We start from the raw sequence: 25184 nt of genomic DNA, 5'->3' as shown, positions 1-25184 counted from the left end.
AGACTCAATGATTTAAACTTGAGCTATGGACCTTAAGATCTGTAGCCACCTGGGAAGCTATGTTGAAGGCACTGTCAAACTGTGCCCCATGATGTAGGGTCACTAGGGGAACCCTAGTAATTGTAAACAGCACTTTCCAGAACCAACAAGTGTAGCATTGGAACCGTACTCCTTTTTTTTGTTGTTTTGATTTGAAGTCTCACTCTGTCGCCCAGACTGGATTCTGGCCTGCTGGGTTCCGGATCCTTCAGCCTCAGCCTTCCAAGTAGCTAGAACCACAGGTGCGCGCTCCCAGGCCTGGCAAATTTTTTACTTATTTATTGTAGAGACGAGGTCTCGCCAACCACCTGGGCTGGTCTCGAACCCGCAGGCTCAGGCAATCCACTCACCTCGGCCTCCCAAAGTGCTAGTATTACAGGCTGAGCCACCGAGCCCTTTGTAGTCTTTGTCTAATGACTAATGATGACTTGTCTAGTACTATTGCTCATCAAGTTCCCTCTGGGGCCCACATTTGCCAAAATGGAGGATATAATGGAAATTAATCCAGCATAACTTTGTCCTGGAGAGTGTTGTTTACAATTTACAAGGTATTAACTTATCTCCCTCCCAAAAACATGGTGACTTACACCTTAGGTGTTCATCGAAAACCTTTGAGTGTTTTAACGCCAGTAGATCTTGTAGCCCTCACAAGACATTGAAGAATTCTCCAAAGTGAAGCCATCCTTGAGTATTTGGGGCAACTCCCCAGAGCGATCACTGACTCATTGTGTGTGCCCATCCTACAGGCAGTTTACCCTACTATGATAGCCATAGAAAGGTGGTAGGAAATTTGTCTCTGACTTTCTCTGAAGTGATCAGTGAAAACACCTCAGCCCTGAAAGATATTCAAGTCAGACTTGACTCACTGACCAGGGATTAATGTATGATAGAATTCCTCTAGATTTCCTCCTTTGGGCCAAGGAAAGGTTAATGCAAGTTGCTAATGTATCCTGTTGTATTAATAGCCCCAACCAAGAGGGATTGTCAATTCAGGAACTTAAGGAGAAGTCACCTGGCTTTCTAAAGCGGACTTTTATAGTTTATGGTATTTGTTTAGCTGACTGGGTCCTGATCACTAGAAAGCATGATTAAGGTCACCATTGGAGCTTGGCTCATCCTGATGCATAGAGTCCTGTTGATACTTGCTTTAATTAAATGTTGTGTGAGACCAGTCTTTTAGTCAGGTTGGTCAGAGTGACTGATGGAGTTGGTTACTCAAGGAAATTTGTCAGAAGCCAAGACAGTGTAGAAAGAAGTGGGTTTTTTGGGGGATTTTTTGCATTTCTGTATGTCTCCGGAAAAGAGACACTGAGTGTATTTGTTCTGGACTATCTTTTCTGTAGTGTTGGTATAAGCAAACGGTCTTGGAGATGAAGACAGTGTCCCTTTCAGATCATAAAATAAGTTTGTTTACAGCTTTGTATGATAAAGATGGGGCAGGCGTGCCTGTTATAAAGATTTTGGTTCCTCGGGTTCAGGGTTCCTCTCTGCAATGCAACCTCTACTGTTTGAGCAGTTGACTTGGTGCAAGCAAATGCTAATAGGCTGACAACTGCTATTGCTGTGAGTACTAAAGTAGTCTCCCTTGACTTGGTGATTGTTGATGTCTCTCTCTGTTGCCCAGACTGGAATGCAGTAGCACAATCATGGCTTACCACAACCTCAACCTCCTGGGCTCAGGTGATCATCCCTCCTCAGTCTCCCGAGTAGCTGGTACTATAGGTGCACATCAACATGCCCAGCAAATTTTTTAAACTTTTTTGTAGAGACAAGGTCTGTTACGTTGCCCAGGCTAGTCTCGACCTCTTGAACTCAAGGAATCCTTCTACCTTAGCCTCCCAAAGTGCTAGGATTACAGGCATGAGCCACCATGCCAGCCTTAAATGGAAAATTTTAGAAACAAGTGATGCATAAATTTTAAATTGTGTACCATTCTGAGTAGCATGATAAAATCCCACACTGTCTTGATTCATCATCCCTTTGTCTATTGTTACCACGCTATAGATGATACCACCTGCTAAGTCACTTAGTTGCCTACTAGGTTATCAAATTGAAAAAATAGTGCATATAGGATTTAGTACTATCTGAGGTTTCAGGCATTTGCTGGGATATGTCTTGAAATGTATTCCTCACAGATAAGGAGAGACCACTATACTTTTCCTCTGATGAGTCCTCTTGTCTTCTGCCAACATCCATGAACATGTCAAAAGCTCACTTGGTAGTTAGCAAGTAAGTGAAATCTCAGACCCTTCGTGGCTCTTGACATAGGTCTATTGCAAAAAATTATTTCAGCTAATTGTTCATCTGAAAATGTCTTAATTTTACCTCTGCCTTTCTTTAAGCCACTTTTTTGAGATACAATTAACGTATTTAAATTGTAGAATTCAAAAGCTGTTAGTATATACAGAGCTTTGTACCCACCACTGTTGCCAGTTTCAGAACATTTCATCACCTCAAAAAGAAACTTAGTATTCATTACCTATCATTCTCCAGTTCATGCCCATTACATTTTCTCCCAGCCTTAAGCAACCACTAATTTATTTTCTGTCTCTATATAAAATTGCCTATTCTGGGCGTTTCTTATAAACGAAATCATATAATATTTGGCTTTTTTGTGACTGGCTTATTTCATTTAGCAGGTTTTTAAGGTTTATCTGTGGTAGAATGTATCAGAACTTCATTCCTTTTTATGGCTAAATTGTATTCTCTAGTATAGATTTGCTACAGTTTGTTTATCTAGGCCTCAGTTAATGGACATTTGGATTATTTCTACTTTATTATTATGAGTAATGTTGCTGTAAACATTCACGTACGAGTTTTGGTGGGGTCAAATTTTCTTAGATAGGTAAGAGCAGAATTGCTGAGTCATATGGTAACTCTATAGTTAACTGGTTGAGGAACTGCAAGACTATTTTCCAAAGTGGCTGCACCATTTTACATTCCCCAAAAGCAGTACATGAGGGTTGCCTTTCCTTCACTTCCTTGCTAGTACTTATCTTTTTTATTACAGCCATCCTACTGACTGGGAAGTGTTCTCTCATTGTAGTTGTGATACGCATTTGCCTGATGGCTCATAATGTTGGGAAGCCTTTCATATGCTTATCAATCATTTGTGTGTTTTCTTTAGAGAAATGTCTATTTAGATCCTTTGCCTTTGTTAAACAGGGTTGTCTTTTTTTTAATGAGCTGTAATACTGTATATTTTGATATAAGTCCTGCATCCAAAAAAAATTCCCCTTCTGTGGGTAATTCTTTGACTTTCTTTACCTTTGATGTACCAAAGTTTTTAAATTTCATGTCCACTTTATCAGGTTTTTTCTTTTGCCTCCATTGCTTTTGGTGTCACATCCACAAACCAGTGCCTAATTCAAAGTTACAACAATTTACACTTCTGTATTCCTCTAAGAATTTTATAGTTTTAACTCTTACTATAGGTCTTTGATCCATTTAAGTTAAATTTTATCCATGTGATGAGGTAAAGGTCCAGTTTGCCTCCTTTGCATGTGGATAGTCAGTTGTCCCAGCATTATTTGTTGAAGACTGTTCATTGACCTATTGAATGGCATTGGCATCCTTGTCAAAAATCATTTGACCCTATATGGGAGGGTTTATGTCTGGGCTCTATTCTGTTCCACTGGTTGTCAGATCTGTATTTTTACCAGGTTAATGCTGTATTAATTTCTGTAGCTTTGTATTGTTTTGAAATCACTATGAGTGAATTCTGCAACTTGATTCTTTTAAGATGTTTTGGACTATTCTAAGGCCTTACAATTCCATATGACTTTTGGGCCAATTTCTACAAAGAAAACAACTTGAATTTTAACAGGGGTTACACTGAACCTTTCAACCAAACTTTTCTTAATGTCATATTTGGTTTGATCATTGCTACCATATAGAAATACAATGCAGTATTGTACTGAAATTTTTTATTTTTTAATATTGATCTTGTATCTGTAATCTTGCTGAAGTTGTTCATTAGTTCTAATAGTTTTTAATGAACTCCTTAAGGTTTTGTATGTAGAAGATCATGTAATGTGCGAATGAGGATAATTTTACTTCTTCCTTTTCATTCTAGATGCCCTTTTAATTTCTTATCTAATCATCGAGCTTAGAACTCCAGTACAGTGTTGCATAGAAGTGGCAAAAAAAAAATTCTTGTATTGTTTTTCTGATCGGAAAACCTGCAGTCTGTCACTATTGAGTGTGATGTTATTTGTATGTTTTTTTGCAGGTGTCCTTTATCAAGTTAGGGAAGTTCCCTCTGTTCCTAGTTTATTGAGGGTTTTTAATTTTTAATCATAAATGTTGAATTCTCCCAAGTACTTTATGTATATCTAGTAATGTATGTGATTTTTTCCCCCCTTTATTCTACTGGTGTGTGGGATATTAACAACTGATTTTCAGATGTTAAATCAACCTCACATTTTTGGAATAAGTTCTTCATGGTTAGGGTCATTTTTATATACTGCTGGATTTAATTTGCTAGTCTTTTGAGGATTTTAATGTGTATATTCAAGAGATTTTGATCTATAGTTTACTTGTGATTTTTTTGCTATCAGAGTAGTAGACTAGAATAAGTTGTGAGGTGTTCTACTAATTATTGAAAGAGTATAAAGTACTAGTATTAATTACTTAATAATTTGGTAGACTTTATAGGTGAAGCTATCTAGTCCTATGCTTTTCTTTATGAGAAGTTTTTTCAATTATTAATTCAGTCTTTTTATTTGCTGTGGATCTATTTAGATATTCTTGACTCTGCTGGAGTAGGGTGTCTCTTTCCAGGAATTTGTTATTTTCACCTGAGTTGTTCAGATCATTGGCATACAGTTCATAGTATCATAATTCTTTTTATTTCTGTATGGTAAGTGGTAATGTTTCCCCTGCTTTCATTTCATTTATTTTTAGTAGTTTGAGTGTTCTCATTTTGTTAATCAGAATAACTAAAGGTTTGTCAATTTTGTTGGTCTTGTCAAAGACACTTTTAGTTTTGTTGCTTTCTTAATATTGTTTTTCTCTTTTTATTTTATTAAATTCTACTCTAAATTTTACTATTTCCTCTCCTTGCTTTTTAGGTTTAATTTGCACTCTTCTCAGTGCCTTAAGATAAAAGGTTAAGTTAATAATTTGAGATCTTTTTAGTGTGGGTGCTTACAGCTATAAATGTACCTCATCACTGCTTTTGCAGCAACCCATACATTTTGGTATAATGTGTTTTGCTTTTATTTATCACAAGGTGTTTTCTAGTTTCTCTTATAATTTTTTTTTCCTATTGATTATTTAGTATAAATTGTTTAACTTATGCCTATTTATGAATTGTTCAAATTTGTTTTACTTTTGCTATCCTCTCATTTAATTGGAGATAAGAGAACTTCAAATATTTCATGGAAAATGCATAGTATGAAAAAACTATGCATGGATTCCAAAAGTTTTTTGCACCAAAATATACTCATATTCACTTGTTATAACATGTCTGAACAGGATCTAGTTTTAGGCACTATAAAGGCTAACAAATCAATTTTTAAAAAAACCCTATCAAAGCAGCATGAATTTTGCTAAAATTGAAGCAAGAGCAAATATCAAATTTATGTTCAAGCTTGGGTGAAAGTATGCTGAAATCATTGATGCTTTAAGGAAAGTTAATGGGGAAAAAAATAAAATAAAATTTTATGGGAATAATACCCCCAAAGAAATCAGCAGTTTGCAAGTGAATAACTCATTTTAAGAAGGGATGAGATGATGCTAAAGATGAAACCCTCAGCAACAGACCATCCACATCATTTTGTGAGGAAGAGATTCATCTTGTTTATACCCTAATTGAAGAACACCAGCAACTGACAACAGAAACAATAGCCAACCATAGACATCTCAACTGGTTTTATTCTGACTGAAAATTTTAAGTTGAGCAAACTTTCCACTCGGTGGGTGCCAAAACCATTGTGCCCAAATCAGCTACAAACAAGAGCAGAGCTTTAGATAGAAATTTTAAACAAGTGGGATCAAGATCTAAAGCATTTATTTGAAGAATTGTAACAGGAGATGAAACATGGCTTTACCAGCATGATCTTGAAGACAAAGCATAATCAAAGCAATGGCTACCAAGAGATGGGAGTGGTCCAGTCAAAGCAAAAGCAGACAGTCAAGAACAAAGGCCATGACAACAATTTTTGGGGATGCTCAAGGCATTTTGCTTATTGACTTTCTGGAGAGCCAAAGGACATTTGCTTATTATGAGGGTGTTTAGAGAGAGTTAGACAAAGTTTTAGCAGAAAAATGCTCAGGAAAGCTTCACCAGGTTGTCCTCCTCCACCAACAATAATAAAACTCCTGCTCACTCCTCTCGTCAAACAAGAGCAGTTTTGTATGAGTTTCAATGGGAGATCTTAGCACCCACTTTATGGTCTTATTCAATTTGTTCTTGGCTCCTGATCTCTTTTTATTTCCTAATCTTAAAAAAATAAAATTATGAAGGGCCCTTGCTTTTCTTTAGTTAACAAGGTTAAAAAAGACTGTATTGACATGGTTAAATTCCCAGGACCGACCCCTTCAGGTTTTTTAGGGATAGATTAAATACTGGTGTCATAGCTTACAAGATCTTAATAGAGCAGTTGAGACATAAAATTTATATTTTTAATTTCATTTTCCATGAACTTTCTTCTTTCTTTTCTCCTTCTCCTCCTTCCTTCTTCCCCTCCTCCCCCTCTTTTCTTCTTTTTTTCTTGCTAAAAAGCGTACGAATACACTTTTTGAAATTTCCTTGTAATTTATGTGATTGCAGTCCTTTTATATTTATTGAAGCTTGTCTTAAAGACTTAGCACATGGTCTATGCTAAGGAATGTCTTGTGTGTGCTTGAGAAGAATGTCTGCTGTTGAGTAGAATGTTCCAAAGATATCCGTTGGTTTGGTTTCTATACAATGTTGAGTGTTGTTTTCATTTTTTTTTTTTTGGAACGCTTCATTACTTTGTGTGTCATCCTTGTGCAAGAGCCATACTAATCTTCTCTGTATCGTTCCAATTTTAGTATATGTGCTGCTGAAGCGAGCACATTCTGATTTTCTATCTCCTTGTTGAACTTCTACCTGTTTGCTTTATCCATTTTTGGACATGAGAATTGAAGACTCCCACTATTAATGTGGAACTTAATTTCTCCTTTCACTTTTGCCAATTTGAGTTTCTTGTATTTTGTTGCTCTATTATTAGGCACATATTTACTTATAACTGCTATGTGTTATATTTCTATATGTTACAGATCCAGCAATACAAATATGAATATATGTGGTTTTATACAATTGCTTTTTAAATCAAGTAAGGGAAGAATGAAGAAAAAAACACATTTTTATTGTCTTTCAGAATTATGTAATTGTCTTACCAGTCTTCTCTATTTCCTTCATATGGATTTGAATTTACTATTTAATTTACCTGCTTCCGACCTGAAGGACTTTTGTTAGTATTTCTTACAAGACAGCCGCTAGCAAAAATATCTCTGCTTTTGTCTATCAGAAATGTCTTTATTTTGTTTTCATTGTCTGAAGGGGTTAGACTTTTTTTTTTTAAGAACAGTTTTAGGATCACAGCAAAATTGAATAGAAAATACAAGTAGTTTCCATATTGCCTCTGACTCTCCCCCACACATGCACAACCTCCCTCACTATCATCATCCACATCAAAGTTGTACATTTATTGCAACTGATGAACCTACATTAATACATCATTATCACCCAAAGTCCAAGTCCACAGTTTACACTAGGGTTTACTCCTGGTTTTGTTTGTAAATTATGTGAGTATTGACAAATGTAAATGACATGTATTCACTGTCATAATATCATGCAGAATAGTTTTACTACCCTAAATATCTTCTATATTCAGCCTATCCATCCCTTCTCTTCTAACCTTGGCAACCAATGATCATTTAACTGCCTCCATAGTTTTACCTTTTCTAGACTGTCATGTAGTTGAAAGCAGACAATATGTAGCCTTTTCTGTTTTCATTTTTGAAAGATAGGTTTGCTTAGATATAAGATTCTTAGTTGACAGGTTTGTGTTTTCTTTTTTTAATCAGTATGACTTTTTTTTTTTTAAGTTGGAGTCTCACTCTGTCGCCCAGACTGGAGTGCAGTGGCCTCTCCCAGCCACCGCGGCCTCAACCTGCTGGGCTCCGGCAATCCTTCTGCCTCAGCCTTCCAAGTAGCTGGAACTACAGGTGCACGCTACCACACCCGGCTAATTTTTTGATTTATCGTAGAGATGAGGTCTCACCAAGTTGCCCAGGCGGGTCTCGAACCCACGGGCTCAGGCAATCCACTCACCTCAGCCTCCCAAGGTGCGGGATTACCGAGCCAGGCCACTATGACTATTTCATCCCTCTGCTTTCTGCCTTCATTATTTCTGATGAAAAGTCAGCTGTTAACCTTATTGAAATTCCCTTGTACACATGGAATTTGTTTTTTCCTCACTATTTCCAGATTTTTTCTTTGCATTTACTTTAAGTTTTTTAACTATAACGTGTATGTTTGTAGACCTCTTTGCGTTTATCCCTGTTTGAATTTGTACAGTTTCCTGGATGTATAGGTTGTTGATTTCCAATAAATATGGAAAGTTTTCAGCCATTATTTTGTCGATGTTTTCTCTGCTTCTTTTTCTTCTGTTATTTCTGGTTTTTTTTTCTGTTATTGATTAAATATAAGTGTAATAATAAAATATAAGCTTTATATTGCTTAATATGTCCCATATTTCTCTGTGGTTCTTTGTCATTTTCAAGAGTACCTTTAGACTTGAACTTCATGCTCTAATTCATTCAACTAGTTTGGGGAATGGTTCTCTTTTCTTACAGATTATGTCTCCCATGGGCAAAAATCTCTGAACCACTACTCTGAGTGCTAGGCAGAGTGGTAACCTCTAGTTTTCACAGCTTGCCTCTACCAACATGAAACCTCATTCCCAAGAGTGAGTCCAAGTTCCAGAATTCTTGGTGTGCCTCCCCAGAGTGGAGTCTCCTTATGGGTAGGGGCTGAGTAGAGGAATCCCTTGACCTCTTGGTTATTATTAGGAATTTCACTTCTTCAGATTTGAGAGGAGGAGAAATACTGGTAGCCTGCCACTTCGGCTGAGGTACAGTAAACTTAGTTTGGCAGCTGAAGAAAGAGGGAGTCCATGTCCCCTCTTGCTGCTGCACTGGGGGTGATGGTGGAGGATGGAGGCAGGTTATAGCTAAGAAGTTCTTACCAAGTGTTAGTAGATTTAAAAAACAAAAAATTCTTCATTTTCTCTGCACTCTTAGGACAATTTCCGTAGATTTTAAATGTTTATGCTTTTCATCAACTATGCTTATTGGGGAGTGTGTCTACAGAACTCCGCATACTGCCTTTCAGAAATGGAACACTACCTTTGCTTTTGAAGCATTTGTTTTCCTGATACAGACTTCGGAGTTGATTTTTCTTTTCTTTTTTTCTTCATTTAATAACATATTTCCTTTGTCTACTGGCTCCATTGTTGTAACTCTGAATGTAATGTTTTCTCCTCCCATTCCCTATCCAATGAATGGTTTATGTCTTCCTACTCTTTTTTTGGGGGGGAGGGTTTGTTTGGTTTTGGTTCGTTCTGTTTTTGTTTTGTTTTGTTTTTTTTAATGCTTAACTATGATGTTCATCGTAGTGATTTATGCTGAACACTTGCTTTTCTTCTGTGAATCTGGAATTTTGGTGTACACGTGGCAGAGTACCTACATGACCTTCCTACAGTAATAAAATCCTGGACGTTGGCTAGCTTAATGAACTTCCCCTGCAGACAAAATTTCACATGTATTGTCACAACTAGTTGCTGAAAGAATGAAACATGTCTTATGTGACTCCCCTGGAGAGGTCCCTTGCAATCTTGTGCCTGGTTTCCCCCAGCCTTCACCCATGCACTTGTCTTCTTTTCTGATTTTGTTTAATATCCTCCCACTTTAATAAATCATAGCCATGAATGGGTGCTGGGTCCTGTGATTTCTCATAGTGAATCACCAAACCTGGAGGTGGTCTTGGAGAGCCCCAGCACACCAACTGTGGCTTTCTACTGACTTGGTGTCATTCAGGGGGTGCCCAGGATTTGAAGGGTGTGATATGATGTTTTGGGTACCCTCCTATCTTGATCAGCTCCCAAAATTTCTAGCCACTCTGTTACTCTCAACTTCAGAATTTGCCCTCTGACACCTGAAGCCTGTAGAACTGCTTTTTGTGTGAGTCTCCTGTGAGGCAGACCGGGGAATGCCCTCAGCACAAGCTGGCATGGTTCCTTGTTTCAAGGGTTCGAAATTCAGTTTCTGCCTGCTTCTGGTTTCTTTTCAGTGTCTTCAAATAGTTTTGTTTATGTTATTCCTCCATTTTTGGCAATGGAACCATCTGCCTGTTTTTATAATTGCTAAAAACTATTCTTAGTAGTTAAGACTTTTCTTGTTTTAATACTTAATGATTCAAATGGCTGGTGGAAAACATTATCTTTTTCATGTAAGGAGCTATTACCAGAATTCTTTGCTATAAACAGGTGTTTTATTTATTCTTTTTCTCTGTGGTGTTACTTTGTTGTTCTAAATTATTCGGCCATTGGTGTGAGACCCACCCCTAAGAAAAGTTTTCAGCATTGTTTGTGGTGTTAAATTTATCCTGATGTCCTACTCACACTATTGGGGGTAGAATCCGAGCAAGCAGGGAACCAGCACTGCTGCAGACACAGTTGTGGATAATGACATGATGTGCCAAACTTTCCCTACTGGGATTATTTCCCAACTGTGGTCTGTTTCTTGTAAGCCATTATATATGCATGTCCAGACCTGATTTTTTTTGAGTTAGAGTCTCACTGTCTGTTGCCCAGGCTGGAATGCAATGACACCCTCAACCTGCTGGGCTCAGGTCATCCTTCTGCCTCAGCCTTCCAGGGAGCTGGAACCACAGGCGTGTGCCACCACACCTGGCTGATTTTTTTTTTATTTATTGTAGAGATGATGTCTCACCAAGTTGCCCAGGCTGGCCTCTGATGCATATTTTAACTGCAACAATAGTTATTCTTTCTTTCTTCTCATCCTGAGCTCTTTAACTAGTTTGAATTTCTCTGTGAATTTTTGTTCATGCGTTAATGAGCCTTTTGTCCATCGTTTTCTTTCCATCTTCTGCAACCCTGAGCACATTCCTGGGCCTGGGGCTATTAGGTGGGTAAAGCAAACAGGTGGGTTAGATGTTTGGGATGATCCTCTTAGATTAATTTTATTGGTCTGCAAACCATCAGCAGACTTTGTAATGGTAATGAAATCCAGCCTTTACTTGTTCCACATTTTGGTTTTTTAGATTGAGTTTTAGAAGGCAATCCTAACAGTAAGAATTTTGGTTGAGTTCATGTGTAAGCAAAGAAGGCTATTTTGATTTGGATTTGCCGGTTAAAATTTTGCTTCATATTCACATGTTATGGATAACATTGCCCCCCCCCCCCAAAAGTGCCTAGATGATTTGGGTGAGATTTCATGCCTTCTTTCTTCATTTCTGTCTGGTTTTTAAAAATTATAGTAGAACATGTCAGTAGTTCTATACTTTACATCCTCCTACAAAGATTTTGTATGAAATTCTTACACTGAAATTCTATAACTAGAAGGACACTTTCACATAAGTTGGAGAAAGACCGTTCATTGGTAGATTTTAGAAACAGCTGTTGGAGAAGGGGGGACTTGAGGGAAAGGGACTGAAAACCAAAGGGTAGATTTGTTTGTCTCGTAATTAAGGTTTTCTTCCCTTGCCACCATAAAAGTACTTTGGAAATAATATTAATTGTGATATTGCAATAAAAATATGTAGAATCCTGGTGATGCCTTTTTGTGAGAGGTTATTTTAGCCACAAAGACTAAAAATGGGAGTCTGGAATCAACCAGACTTTCACTTTTCAAAGGCAGAAGGACATTTGCCCTTCATTTGAGGAAATCTCATGTTCCCAGCTGAACCTGAGGTTGATATTTGGTACCTTGTAGTGTTTGTTGGACTAACCCTTCCACACTGTGTCTAGTAGTCAGTGTGACTCTCTTGTAGACCTACCCACTTCAAAGCCATATTTACTGTCTCCTTGTCAGACGTGTCTCATCAACTTGCAGGTTGTTCCCATCACAAGAAGTGGCAGAGCTTGGTGTCTGCACCTGGGTGTCTCTTGTTCCCTTAGACCAATGCAAGGGGTAGCAAGCTATGGCTGCCTGTGAGTTAGCTTGAAGAATGGTTTTTACATATTACATAGTTGAAAAAAATCAAGAGGGTTGGTAGTTTATGATAAATGAAAATCACAGAGTTCAAATTTCAGGGTTCATAAACACAGGTTGTTTGTCTGTGGCCACTTCCTTGCTTCAGGAACAGGATTGAGTGTTTGGGAGACTGAATGACCTATAAGCCTAAAACGTTTATTCTTTAGCATTTTACATAAGGTTTGCCAGCTTCTGGTCCAGTGTGTCCCATGTAACTATTTTCTTTCATTGTCTGTAAAATGTGTAGCTACTGAATATACATAAAAACCCAAAATACACAACCCTGCCTGCTGAAGCTAGTGTTGCTGTTCCTCTTCTCTCCATTTCCAGAGGTGCAGGACCTGGGGTGGGGAACTGTCAACTGAAGGTCCCTGGGGGCATTCTGGCCCTGGGGGTAGTGGAGGGCAGTAATGTGAAGATAGGGAGGGAGGGGAAAGAAACCCACTCTACTCCACCAGGCCCCTACTTCAGCTTCAAGCAGATGGAGGAAAGGAAAAAGGGAGGAGGTTGCTCTGGTTTAGTGTACTGCATACTTCTAGAATGGAAACTGACTTGGTGGGGGGGAGCGTTACACGTAGCTTTCCCTTAAGACATACTCTCTTAACCCCTGTGTTTAAAACTTTTAAACTATTCCTGCTGTGAAATTGATTTGCTTGGAATCTTTCGGAAATACATCTTTTATTTAAATTGAAATACTTTACATCCTTATACTCAACTATTCACAAGTGACGGAGCAGGGAAAAATCACTTTAAAAGTTCTCCTTGCTATAATACGGACTTTGTGGACTCGCATATGCTGATCTGACAGTAATTATTGACTCTGTCGACATCTGTTAAACATGAAATCTACCTGATGTTGAGAACAGGGCCTTTCTATTCTTAATCCTTTTTGCATGGAAGCGATAGTGTATATTTAATTTTAAGCTATTCTGTAGTTAAATTTTCTGTGTCTCAGGTAGATATATTGGAGAGAGGTGTGTGTATGTATGTGTTTAGAGTAGGGGAAATGATAAGGGTGAGATCCTTTTCTACGATTGTCTACAGTTCTACTCATTAGCCTCTGTTATTTTGGGATGTTAGAGAACTAAGTGCACCATTATGTCATCTGACCTAACCTCTAACTGTGCCAGAAATGTACCGATGTTCTTGGTAACTGATTGACTCAGACCTTTTTATCCTTAGTTAAAGAGCTGCTGTGGGCCTCTACCTGCAAGACAGGGAGTCTCATGCTGCCCTGAGAAGTGGCTTTTGTATTAACTGCAGATGTGACTACAGAGTCTAGGCTGTTTCTTCAATAACATAGGGGGCATTACATCAGATATTTCTTGTTCACATGAGTCATAGAAGATCTTCCTTCCATTGACAGGGTGTTACAGTAGTAATAGTGCCAACATGCTTACAAGGCAGGGTTGTGTGAATTTGATACAGAACGTATTGATCATCAAATTCAAAGTCTAACAGTATCTCCCTTTAAAGATGTTAGCATAGGTCGGTCGCAGTGGCTCAACCTGTAATCCCAGCACTTTGGGAGGCCAAGGTGAGAGGATTGCCTGAGCCAACGGGTTCGAGAACAGCCTGGGCAACTTGGCAAGACCTCATCTCTACAATAAATCAAAAAATTAGCCAGGTATGGTAGCGCGCACCTGCAGTCACAGCTACTTGGAAGGCTGAAGTGGAAGGATTGATGCTGCAGTGGCTGTGAGCATGCCACTGCATTCCAGCCTGGGCAACAGAGTGAGACTCCAAGTCAAAAAAAAGATGTTAGTATAAAAATAATTAAAACTGAGATTTGAAGGTAGCCTTATCATTCTAGACCTTTTTATTACAGTAAAGTGTATGCTCTCTGTTGACCTTTTTAGTTTGTGTTCTTCAGAATCATACTTGTCATACTGAGCATATTTTTCTTCAACAAGCCAGTTCCACATCCTAGAACATTCTCAGTCCCTAACAGCTAGTTGCCATCACCAAGGCCAGGCTTTTGCTTGGGTGCAAGTTACTTGTTGTACAGCCACACCTTCTGAACAAAAGTTTTTGCATTTTATTTTACTTAATTTCAAGAAAATTGCTATACCCCAAGTGTTCATTACTATTTTATTTTCAGATGTTAGGTTTGAGAAAGAGATCATTTTAATTATCTCTTGTGGTTTTTGCTATTTCCTCGTTAAGCTTGTATTTTTTCCAAATAATAAGTTTGATTTTTTTAATAAAAAGACTTTTTTCTTTTTTTTATAAACAGGTTGAAAGGATTGTTGACAAAAGGAAAAATAAAAAAGGAAAGACAGAGTATTTGGTTCGATGGAAAGGCTATGACAGTGAGGACGACACTTGGGAACCAGAGCAGCATCTGGTGAACTGTGAGGAATATATCCATGATTTTAACAGACGCCACACTGAAAAGCAGAAGGAAAGCACGCTAACCAGAACAAATAGGACCTCTCCAAACAATGCCAGGAAACAAATCTCCAGATCTACCAACAGCAACTTTTCTAAGACTTCTTCTAAGTCACTAGTGATTGGCAAAGACCACGAGTCCAAAAACAACCAGTTATTTGCTGCCAGCCAGAAGTTCAGGAAAAACACAGCTCCATCTCTCTCCAGCCGGAAGAATATGGACCTCGCCAAGTCGGGTATCAAGATACTTGTGCCTAAGAGCCCCATTAAGAGCAGGACCACAGTGGAAGGCTTTCAGAATGAGAGCCCTGAGAAACTGGACCCCATCGAACAGGGTCAGGAGGACACAGTGGCACCTGAGGTGGCAGCAGAGAAACCAGTTGGAGCTTTATTGGGCCCTGGTGCAGAGCGGGCCAGGATGGGGAGCAGGCCCCGGATACATCCACTAGTGCCTCAGGTGTCCGGCTCCGCGACTGCAGCCATGGCCACGGGTTTAACCGTTAACGGGAAAGGTGAGTATCCAGGTGACACCCACCTGTCCAGGAGTTGGCACCTCAGCACACTTGGTGACAATCTCAGAGGGGTGTGGGTCCTTCTCTAGAGAGCAGGCCTCGAGTTAATGTGAGTCTGAGGAATTCTCACAGACGTCTGCTGGAGCCTGTGAGAGATTTTGCCAGCTTCTCCTTTCTTCATTTAAAGAAGCCTTTGGCATCTCTCTCTCCAGTCTGCTCTAGTTGTCTGTATTTAATTCACCATCCACAAACTGCTACCACATTGACTTGCTTTAAATCAAGGATCTCCAACCCTCCGGGTTGCAGACCAGTACCAGTCGGTGGCCTGATAGGAACTGGGTCACACAGCAAGAGATGAGCATTGGCTGAGCAGAGTGGCTAATCACAGTGGCATTAGATTCTCATAGGAGTGAGAAGCCTGTTGTGAACTGCTCATGCAAGGAATTTAGGTTGTGAGCTCCTTATGAGAATCGAATGCCTGATGATCCCCTCCTACCACCTGCCCACAGAAAACTTGACATCCATGAAACCGGTCCCTGATGCCAAAGAGGTTGGGGACTGCTGCTTTAAACAAAGTCTCCTTTGAAATAGGTTGTGGTTGGTAATTTTTTACAGCAAGTTTCTTTCTGAAGCCATCTACTTTTCTTCATTTCTTAGGCCCCGGGTCCTGTGTTAAGAATCCATGAGCATTTTCTAAGTGTGACCACCATTGATTTAGAATCCTGGTCCTTAATTTTGCTCACCTTGTTGAATAACCAGAAATGCCTTTCAGTGAAGGGTGTTGATAACCCAATAGGGCCTTCGGGAGTTGGCTGTTTTTCTGTGATGATCAACTGTTTAGAGGCCTTTGCTCCTCTGTCAGAGTGGGAGTCCGCTCAGCACAGGTGGCATTCTCTGTTTTACTCTCTCACCGACTTCTGCTCCCAGATTTTGCAGCCGCCTTGGTTGTGCTGTGGCCTGCCCATCTCCCAAGACAACTCAATGGGAATCCACACAGACAGCATCCTTCTCTTCTCTTCCCACACCTCACCGGCCACCAGTTTTTATAGAATTCTGTTACAGAGCTCTCACATCCAAGTCCTTCTTGCCCTGCCTTACTTTAGGTTCAGGTAACTTCTTACCTGCCATAGCTTTCTAATAAGTCTCCTGACTTTTGACAGCCCCCATCATTTTCTATAACTCTTGGACAGGAGAGGTGCCCACTCGCCATTCTGATGACCCCTCTCCCTGGTTGCCTTGGGTGGCAGGTATGCTCCATGTCTATGGTCCATCCCTCCTCTGCTTTCCCCATCAACACCAGGCTGCAGCTCTTCCTTCATAACCTGTGAACTGGCTTAGGGACCATCTCCTCCTGGTCCTTTTCTCTCCTGCCCTCTGCATCACAACCTTGTAACTGTCTCTTTATCTCAACTCAAGCTCCAAAGAATAATAGTAAACAAAATAAAATGATGTTGGTTTGTTTGGGAAGCTATTTTCCTCCAAAGAGAAATGTTCACCTAAGACTTATTCTAACCATCTTGCCATGATGCTTCCAAGTTTCCGACTTGGCTTATGCTCTTGTATATAGCAAGGAAGTAGGACATAAACTGAAATCTGTGGTTTCCTCCCCTTGAACAAGAAATCCTGCCCGTGCTTTCCAGACGCACATGTGACCCAAATGCTGCCTCTTCCCGGCTTTGGGGTTTTGCCTTCACCTGAAATGTGTAGCTCCTTTGCAGATTTAGCTTCCCTTAACATGCTCTTGGGTACAGTTTTCTCTTAGTGACTTTTGTTGTTGTTGTTGTTGTTGTTTGAGTTGGGGGTCTCTGTTGCCCAAGCTGGAGTGCAGTGACACGCTTATGGCCATCTCAGCCTCAACCTGCTGAGCTCAGGTGAGCCTTCCACCTCAACCTTCCAAGTAGCTGGAACTACAGGCACGCACCACCATGCCTGGCTAATTTTTGGACTTATTATAGAGATGTGGGCTCAGGCAATCCTCTCGCCTTGGCCTCTCAAAGTGCTGGGATTATAGGCGTGAGCCACGATGCCCGGCTCTCTTACTTAGTTGTCCATGAAGGATCAAAGAAGTTCAGAGGTAGAAGGGACTTTATAAATTGTTTAATGACATGTCCTGCTTTACAGTTAGGAAAGTCGAATCCGGAGAGAAGGGAATGTTCAGAGAGAGAACTGGGCCAGAGGGGGGAACAGAGCAAATGCCTCATTGCCTCTCCAGTGTCCTTCTCATTGCTGCTTGCTGCTTCCACTGCTCAGAGATATCTCTGTCTCTAGTGATGACTAGACTCTGGTGCTACAAACAAGATCTGGGGCAGGGACTGGCAGTCCATTTTGTGTGGCCTGCAAGCTAAGAATGGATTTTGTTTTCTAATGTTTGAAAAATATCAAGAGAAGCACTAACACATGAAAAAATAAAGTTTCTCTATTCATACATAAAGTTAAATTGGAGCTCAGCTACATTCATTTATTTACTTATTACCTGTGACTGCTTTCCAGCAACAAGGGCAGTGTTGGAGTCATTGTGACGGAGATGGTATAGCCTGCAGAGCCAAAAGATTTACTGATCTCTGCTCTTAGGAGCCATCATCCTGGGGAGTTTGTTTTTGTTGTTGTTTAATTTTAATTGATGGAACACAAGAGACTTTAGAACGGTCTATGGCTTCCTTTCCATTGTCCACAAAAGTTGGAAATACGTATATTTTTATGGAGAGAAACCTCTGATTTTCAAGACTTTGACCTAACATGGTTTTTTAAATCTTGGCTGTGAATGGCAAGTCCAACTTTGGTCACCACCTTGCCAAAGTCTTCTATTCCCCTGTGTGTGTATGTGTGTGTGCACACGCATGCGTGTGTGTGTGTTCTTTCAAAATAAACTGCAGCCCTTTTAAGTTTCCACATTCTGCTTTTACCACATGTGAAACACTTTTCCACAAAAGCCTTCATTCCTTTGTATTTCATATGTAAGGAAAGTAATGGCTTCTCTTTAGGGATTTGGTGACTTCCTTTTTCAAAACCATCTATGAGGATGGATTTGGTTTAACCAAAAGAGATGCATATTATTTTACCTAGTACTGTGAACTTAGATAGATTGGGGTGGGGGTGGCACAATTTTTCCAAGGCCCCCACATTTATCTTTCTCCAAAGTCACAGTGATCTCTTTACTTCTCTCTTACTGCTGCCTGGGCACTGGTCAGATACAGTCCTGAGTCCTGTGTACTGCAGTACAAAAGATAGAACTGCTCAGGAACATTTTTAGGACAGTGGTGAGTGACATCCCCTATAGCCTTGATCTAAATCAGGCTTGCAGATCTACAAGGAAAGGACAGACAACTCCTCCCACCAAGACCTCCCATTGGCAGATCCCTTCTGGAAGAAAATCGATGACAGAAGCAGGTGGTACCTCAGACATCTGGGCCACCTGCACACTCAGGAAGGTGTGGAGCCATCACTTCCCTGGTCTCTGTGCAGAGGGAAGCTTTTATTGCTCCCTTCACTGAAATTTAAGCTCCTGCAAGGGATTTTGTTTTTCCAGGGCCATGTGCAGAACAATGCCTGCAGCACAGTAGGTGTTCTGAGAATATTTGCGGACAGATTCTGGTAGAATGGGTGCTCCTTGCCCTCAAGGATTGCAAGGAGTTCTTTGTGGCCCTTATTGCTGGCTCAGAGTAAACAGTAGGGAGAGCAGGAGGGAAGAAATGCTATTGAAATGAGGAAGGTTTGTGGCCAGAAACACAGACCTTCCTGGAAGGCACTCACTTACCTTCAGGATACTTCTTTCTGAATGAAGGAAAGCAGTACTGAAGTTCTGTTAGATTGTTGGATCATACTCATATGCTGTTGAAGCAGTTATTTGTTTTTGCTTTCTAGATTAATTTTAGAGCTACATATGAAAACTGACTTGTTTTTCTAAAACTAATTGAAGCAGATTCTGGTAGAGTCACTGGGAAATGAACTATCTCCGATTCAAAATATTAATCACGAGTATTGAGGGGATATTTGAATATCTGTCAACCCAAAGAGAATGTTTCTGGAGTGTTTTTACACACACCCCGTTACTTTTATAGACTAACCATATGGGTGTTTGATTTTTAATTATTTTAAGTTGAACAAAGGTTTAAAAGATGAATATATTACTTCATTTAGAAATGTGAAAATTTTAAAATTTAGGTGATATAACTGTCTTTCTACTTTTCTTTGTCATGTCAGTGGTGATTTTTTGCTCTTTTAATTGCCTAATGAGTTAATCCTACAGAAGAAGTTATTGCTTTTAAAAATTGGATTATCATTAATTCATTCTTTCATGAATTCACATGTGTCATCATTCCATAAGTGTGAAATTTCAGAAAATGATATTAGCAAACAAAATTGATATAGACCTCATCAGTGTTATCATGTAGGGTTGGCTTCTGAATTTCACACCAAGGCCAACAAAATTTGAAGAAAAATTACTGAGGAAGTATCTCAGCACACCTTCCACCCCATGAACATTTCAACCAAAGGGAGCTCCCAGGAGAAAGCAATCAGGAGAATGTGGCTGTTTCTGGGGAACTGAAGTGTAACCTCTTCTCAATAATAATATGAAACAGACGATCCATCTCCCTTTTCTCTGATCATCAGGGAAGCTGAAGAGCCAGATCAACAACTTCCCTCTGGAAAAAGACCCCATAGTCCTCTAAAGCCATTTATTATTTAGTTGCCGAAATTAGAACTTCATTCCAGGGAGGGTTAAGAAGTCAGGAGACCAGTGCTCAGAGGCAGTGACTGTTCATTAGGATTGCATCAGAAAATATTCACTTGAAAAGAGGTGACATTTGAAGTCAGGTTATAGCAGACAAGCAGTTCTAAGTGTGTATGAGCACTTGATCAGAAAAGATTTCAATTTGAAACCAATAAACACTTGTTGGCATCTCCTGTATAACAAGCCTATGCTAGAGGCTTCCACGTGTGTTATGTTACTTGTGTTAACAGGAACAAACTCACTTAGACATGGACAGGTTTCATATGCTAAAACTTGGACCAGAGGGGAGTAGAGCCTTGAGACAAGCAGATATACAGCCTTTTCCACCACTTCCTAAGCATTTTATCGGTATCCTCAGGTGGAGTGATATGATTGCCTAGCAGCAAAAGTATTTTTTTCTGTTCCTTGCAGTGAGCTCCAACCTCACCATGCTTAAGAACTCTAGCCCAGGATTCTAGACACAAAGCCCATAGTGAAGATGCTGTCATCCAGCAGGCATCAGTCTGTTAGTATAAAAAGTTGTTTATCACCAGGAATCTTCAAAAACATATACACCATAATTGTTTTATTTTAAAACTTATAAATGTGCACTTATTTGCCAATCACTGATGTAGAGCTGAGGACTTTGCTTGGAGTTGAATTCATGGGTTGAAGTCTTCTTTTGTGTACAGCACGCCTATAATGCATCATCTAAAGTGGAGCAAAACTTAGATACTTACCAGTCTGTCTGAGTGCACAGTCCTAGCCTTTTTTATTTTTCTCATTTTCTCACACCTGGTTTGACAATAATTTTTAGTCTAAAGCCTTCCCAAGTCACTCAATATAGTTTTCGTTGAGGCATCAATGCCCCTTCTGTAATCATATTTCCTGTTTTATGTAAAAATTAACCAAGTGTAACAAGGTCAGCTAACCTAGGAAGTATAAGAGAGGAAAAAGCATTTATCCTATTTTCTTATGTTTATAGGAATCACACAGGCAAAAGACATGTTAACAGGAGAAAAAGGCATACACATTTAATTGATGTTTTATTTTGACATGCCCAGAGGAGTTCCACAGAAAAAATGAAAAACCCAAAGAAATGATTAGGCCTGAGAGCTTATATACCATTTTAACAAGGGGTGATAAATTGTAAAGAAGTGACTAGACAAAGGAAAGAGTGGTTTGGGTGTTTCTTGGGAATGGTAAAATGTGGAGAGGTAAATATATGGGGAAACTAATGCAAGATAAAGGCTATTTTAGTAAGTTTGTTTTTGCAGACTCAACTGATTTTCATCTCTTTGATGACAATGGTTGTTTTCCTGGTACTTTTACAAATAGAAATGTATGCCCTGCTTCTAGGCAAAATAGAAAGAGCAGAGAGTTCTTCCTGCATCTGTTGCTTCTCAATTGACTTCATCTCAAAATAATTCTTATGCCAAAGTGGCATATTTTGGGGTTGCGTTTTCTAACCCCCATTAGGAGTTTAGGGAGTAACCCAGCCAGCACATCAACAGCATATCCCAGCAGGAGGAATTGAGTGTGGGTGATGTGGAGTGCCATGCCTGACCATGACCACCTCACTCTGCAAAGGGAGCCAGGACTTTTCTCAGGGAGTATGTCTCCTCCTTACTCTACTTCTAGTGGTTCATGATATTAGTAGTTTCAAGGATGATGAAGACTCCAGGCAGTGTTTACCAAATGAGCCAACTTCAGAGCCCTACTTCTTGCTTGGAAGCTGACTTAGGACATGGTATAACTGTTCAGTTTTTTCTTTTCATTTCAGCTTTTTATTGTATTTCTCGCCCCCCCCCACCCGCTCCATACCACTGGTTCTCAAAGTATGGAACCCCAACCAGCAGCATCAGGGGACTTGTTAGAAATGCAGATTCTTAAGTTCAGTCCCACCTTCCGAATTGAAATCTCAAGTTGAGGTCCAGCAATCTGTGTCTCACAAACCTTTCAGGTAATTGTGATTCTTGTAAAAGTTTACAGACCTGTATTATGCATTGTTACAAGCTTGTGGTTTTATAGAGCAAGGTGGGAAATAATAAACATATACTACTAAATTCTTCTGATTACCATATATTTTAGATTCTTTTAATTTTATATATTTAGCTCCTAATCTGCCTCGAGATTGTTTAGCTTTAGCATATCTTGGTTTAAAATTTCCTTTAGGCTTTAATAATATGGTAATAAACATGAAATAATTAAGACATCTAATTATTTTAAATGTTGCTTCCTTCAACAAAAAACTTCTTTTCACCTTTCAGTTATTTACATTAACAGTTTTTTCCAGAAATTGTGTAAATATATATAACATGAATATCTTTTAAATATATCAATGTGATCATACTTGTCATATGGTTCGACAACTTGTGATTTTGTTTTAGTTTGGGGGTTTTTAGGAAATCTTATGATACATCTTGGATTTTTGTCATAGCAACACCAATTCTACTTAATTCTTCTAAAAGATCCGTGGTTATTACATGCATATTTCACATACACATGATAGCAGGGATTCTGTATCGGAGATTCTCCGCAGGGGACGCTTTAGCATTTGGGACTGGACTCTTCCTCAGTTTAGCATTCCTGGCCTTGCCCTTAAGGTGCTAGCAATGGCCTCAAGCACTGTGATAAGTCACAGTCCCTTGTTCCAACACACTCAGATCTCACAAAAGACCTGCCTGCAGTCTGGTTGCATCCATTAGGTAAGAGTCTCGGCTACATGCAATGGAGAGTTTTTGCCCTATAAATGAATGTTTTATTGATTTTAAAACTGCAGAAATGTTAAAAACACATCCTGTTTTAAGCAGAAATAATACATAAATACCATAAATTTTAACACAAGTTAATTTAGAAGTACTTTGAGGAAAGCATGGAATTTTGCCATTATCTCCTGTCCTCTGAACACTGAATTCCCCAGAGAGACCATCCATACTTTTCTGTGTCTTATTTCTATATATTTATACTATTTCATATGGGCTTATACTACATAAATTATTCTGGCTTTTGCTTTTCATTTAACATTGGAGAACTTTCTATTTTGAGATTCAGTTTCTTTTGAAGTTTTAAATATTCTATAAATATGACTTCAGACTTACAGAAAAGTTTCAAGACCAGTATAAGAAATGACCATATTCTACTCTTTACCCAGATTCACCAGTTGCTTACATTTTGCCTCATTTACTTTTTCTCTCCACTCCTCTCTTTCTGCCTATGTGTGTATATGTTTACACACACATATGTGCATATATATTTTTTCCTTAACCATTTGAGAGTTAATTGTTGACTGGCTCTTAAAAACATGACAGCTATAATTGATTTTTAAGAATTTGAAAGATGTTGCCAAATTGCTCTCTAAAAAAGTTGTGAAGATTGGGTGTCCATTTACCTATTCTTAACCAACATTTTAATTCACTTTTCAATAGCTACCAGGTAAGAAGGTAGAAAATGATATCTCATTGTTTTAGTTTTAAAGCTGGAAAACTGTTTTCATGGGTTTTTTCCTTCTAATTTTCTTTATATCTTACCTATTTTTTCTTTTGAGTGGCTTAACTTTTTCAAAATGTGACGATTTCATTAGTGTGCAATAACCCAGGGACTACACTAATTGTCTCTGTGCGTTTGAGCGGTAGTGTGCATAATTCTAAAGAGGTCAGTGACTTATGGTCTTCCTAACCCACTCATGGACTGATTCTTCCATAGCAGGGGTGAGAATGGATAGGACCTTCTAGTCCCTGCCTTAAGGGACTAGAAAATCTCATATTAATTTGCATTAATTTTATGATACCTGCTCATAACATATGAAAATGTATTTCATTAATTTGGAAATTCATAAAGTATAATTTAAAATAAATTTTGATTATTTAGGTCAGAGGTCAAAATAAGAAATATTCTTAACCTTAATTCTCACTTATTTTGAACTTTGTAATTAACTGATATGAGGACAAAAGGAGAAAATATTACATTTTCAAGTTGAATTCCTTGTTTTTTATTTAATATTTGCTCAACATAAGTTGCGTGTATTAGTGGGAGCTTATTTGAACCCTATTAAAAATCTCACTTGTCTTCTGCATTCCTGTTTTTATTGTAGCAAGGGATTGATTGGTCTCTAGAATATTTCTCTAATGGCATTCTGTGTCTTACGGTTGAGAGCAACTGTGTATAGCAGGTACAGACTATAAAATTTCACTTGCAATCATCCTTGTCTTAGGCCTTTGCTCTGTTTTAAGTTCCTTCAACATTCTTTTTTCTTTTTCAGAGAATCCTTGTTTTATAAATGAGGCCAGTTGTGAAAGAGAAAGTAATTTGATGAAGAGCATCACTAGCAGAATTGGTGGGAAAGTAGGCTCCACATTAGAATCTACTGACTTACGTTTAGTTCTTTCTACTATGTCACACTGATGCACACTATTGCTAGGTACTGTGTTAGTCAAGATGTTTGCTTGTGTCACAGGTGAGTGAAGCTGAACAAACATTGGTCTGAACAAACAAGCAAACGAAAATGGCATCTATTGGCTCATGTAGCCAGGATCCAGGCACAGCTGGATCTGTGGCCTAAAAACTTACTAACATGCCCCAGCACTACCCCCTTCCCTGGGCTTTGTTCACTTCATTCAGGCTGACCCTTCCCATATGGAAACAGGATGCTGTCAGCAGCCCTTCCCCCTTCCCTGGGCTCTGTTCACTTCATTCAGGCTGACCCTTCCCATGTGGAAGCAGGATGCCGTCAGTAACTCTGGGCTGCATCCTGGCTTCTCAGCAGACTAGACAGAAAAGGGTCTTTACGTCCTCACAGGTTCTAAGAGGTGAGGTCAACTTCATCTAAACTCTCTAACCTAGAAGAGGGATAGGTTAGATTCCCCAAGGGATGGCCAGGGCTAGTAATGGAAATAGGTATTGATCAGGCCTGAACAATTGGCATGTCAACAGTCTTGACACAATTAAAATTACTGAGTACATTTAAAATATAATGCTTCTAATTTACAGAATGTCATGAATGTTAAATATTAATCATTTGGACAACACGTTGAATCAGTGTCATGTTTTAGCGTTTGGGTGGTCCTCTCAAACAGCACACAGTCCACCTCCCAGTAGAGCTGTGCAGCTGTAGAGCTGTGCAGCTGGATGCTGCCGCCGTGAGGTTGAGCTCTGTGTCTTCTCCCTTGGGTTTTTCAGTAGGTGTTCCTCGTTTTTTTGTAATCCTACCTTTGGTAGTAGCTACACATTGCATTTATCACCTTCCTAATTTGATATGTCACCTTTTTTTTTTTTTTTTTTTT

The 25184-nt window shown here is 39.2% G+C and overlaps 1 protein-coding gene across 1 annotated transcript in view; it reads left to right on the top strand.

Moving 5' to 3' along the window:
- The first annotated feature begins 14523 nt into the window (after positions 1 to 14523).
- CDYL (chromodomain Y like) overlaps positions 14524 to 25184 on the top strand; it is a 71463-nt gene continuing 60802 nt past the window's right edge. The window contains exon 1 of the mRNA XM_021712027.1: positions 14524 to 15191. Coding sequence (XP_021567702.1) covers positions 14897 to 15191 — 295 coding nt within the window. The 5' untranslated portion in view covers positions 14524 to 14896. The remainder of the gene's footprint in view (positions 15192 to 25184) is intronic.

This window comes from Carlito syrichta, unplaced genomic scaffold (assembly GCF_000164805.1).
Source record: "Carlito syrichta isolate Samal-C Ts95f unplaced genomic scaffold, Tarsius_syrichta-2.0.1 Scaffold303015, whole genome shotgun sequence".
NCBI lineage: Eukaryota > Metazoa > Chordata > Mammalia > Primates > Tarsiidae > Carlito > Carlito syrichta.
This window is presented reverse-complemented; position numbering and strand designations above follow the sequence as displayed.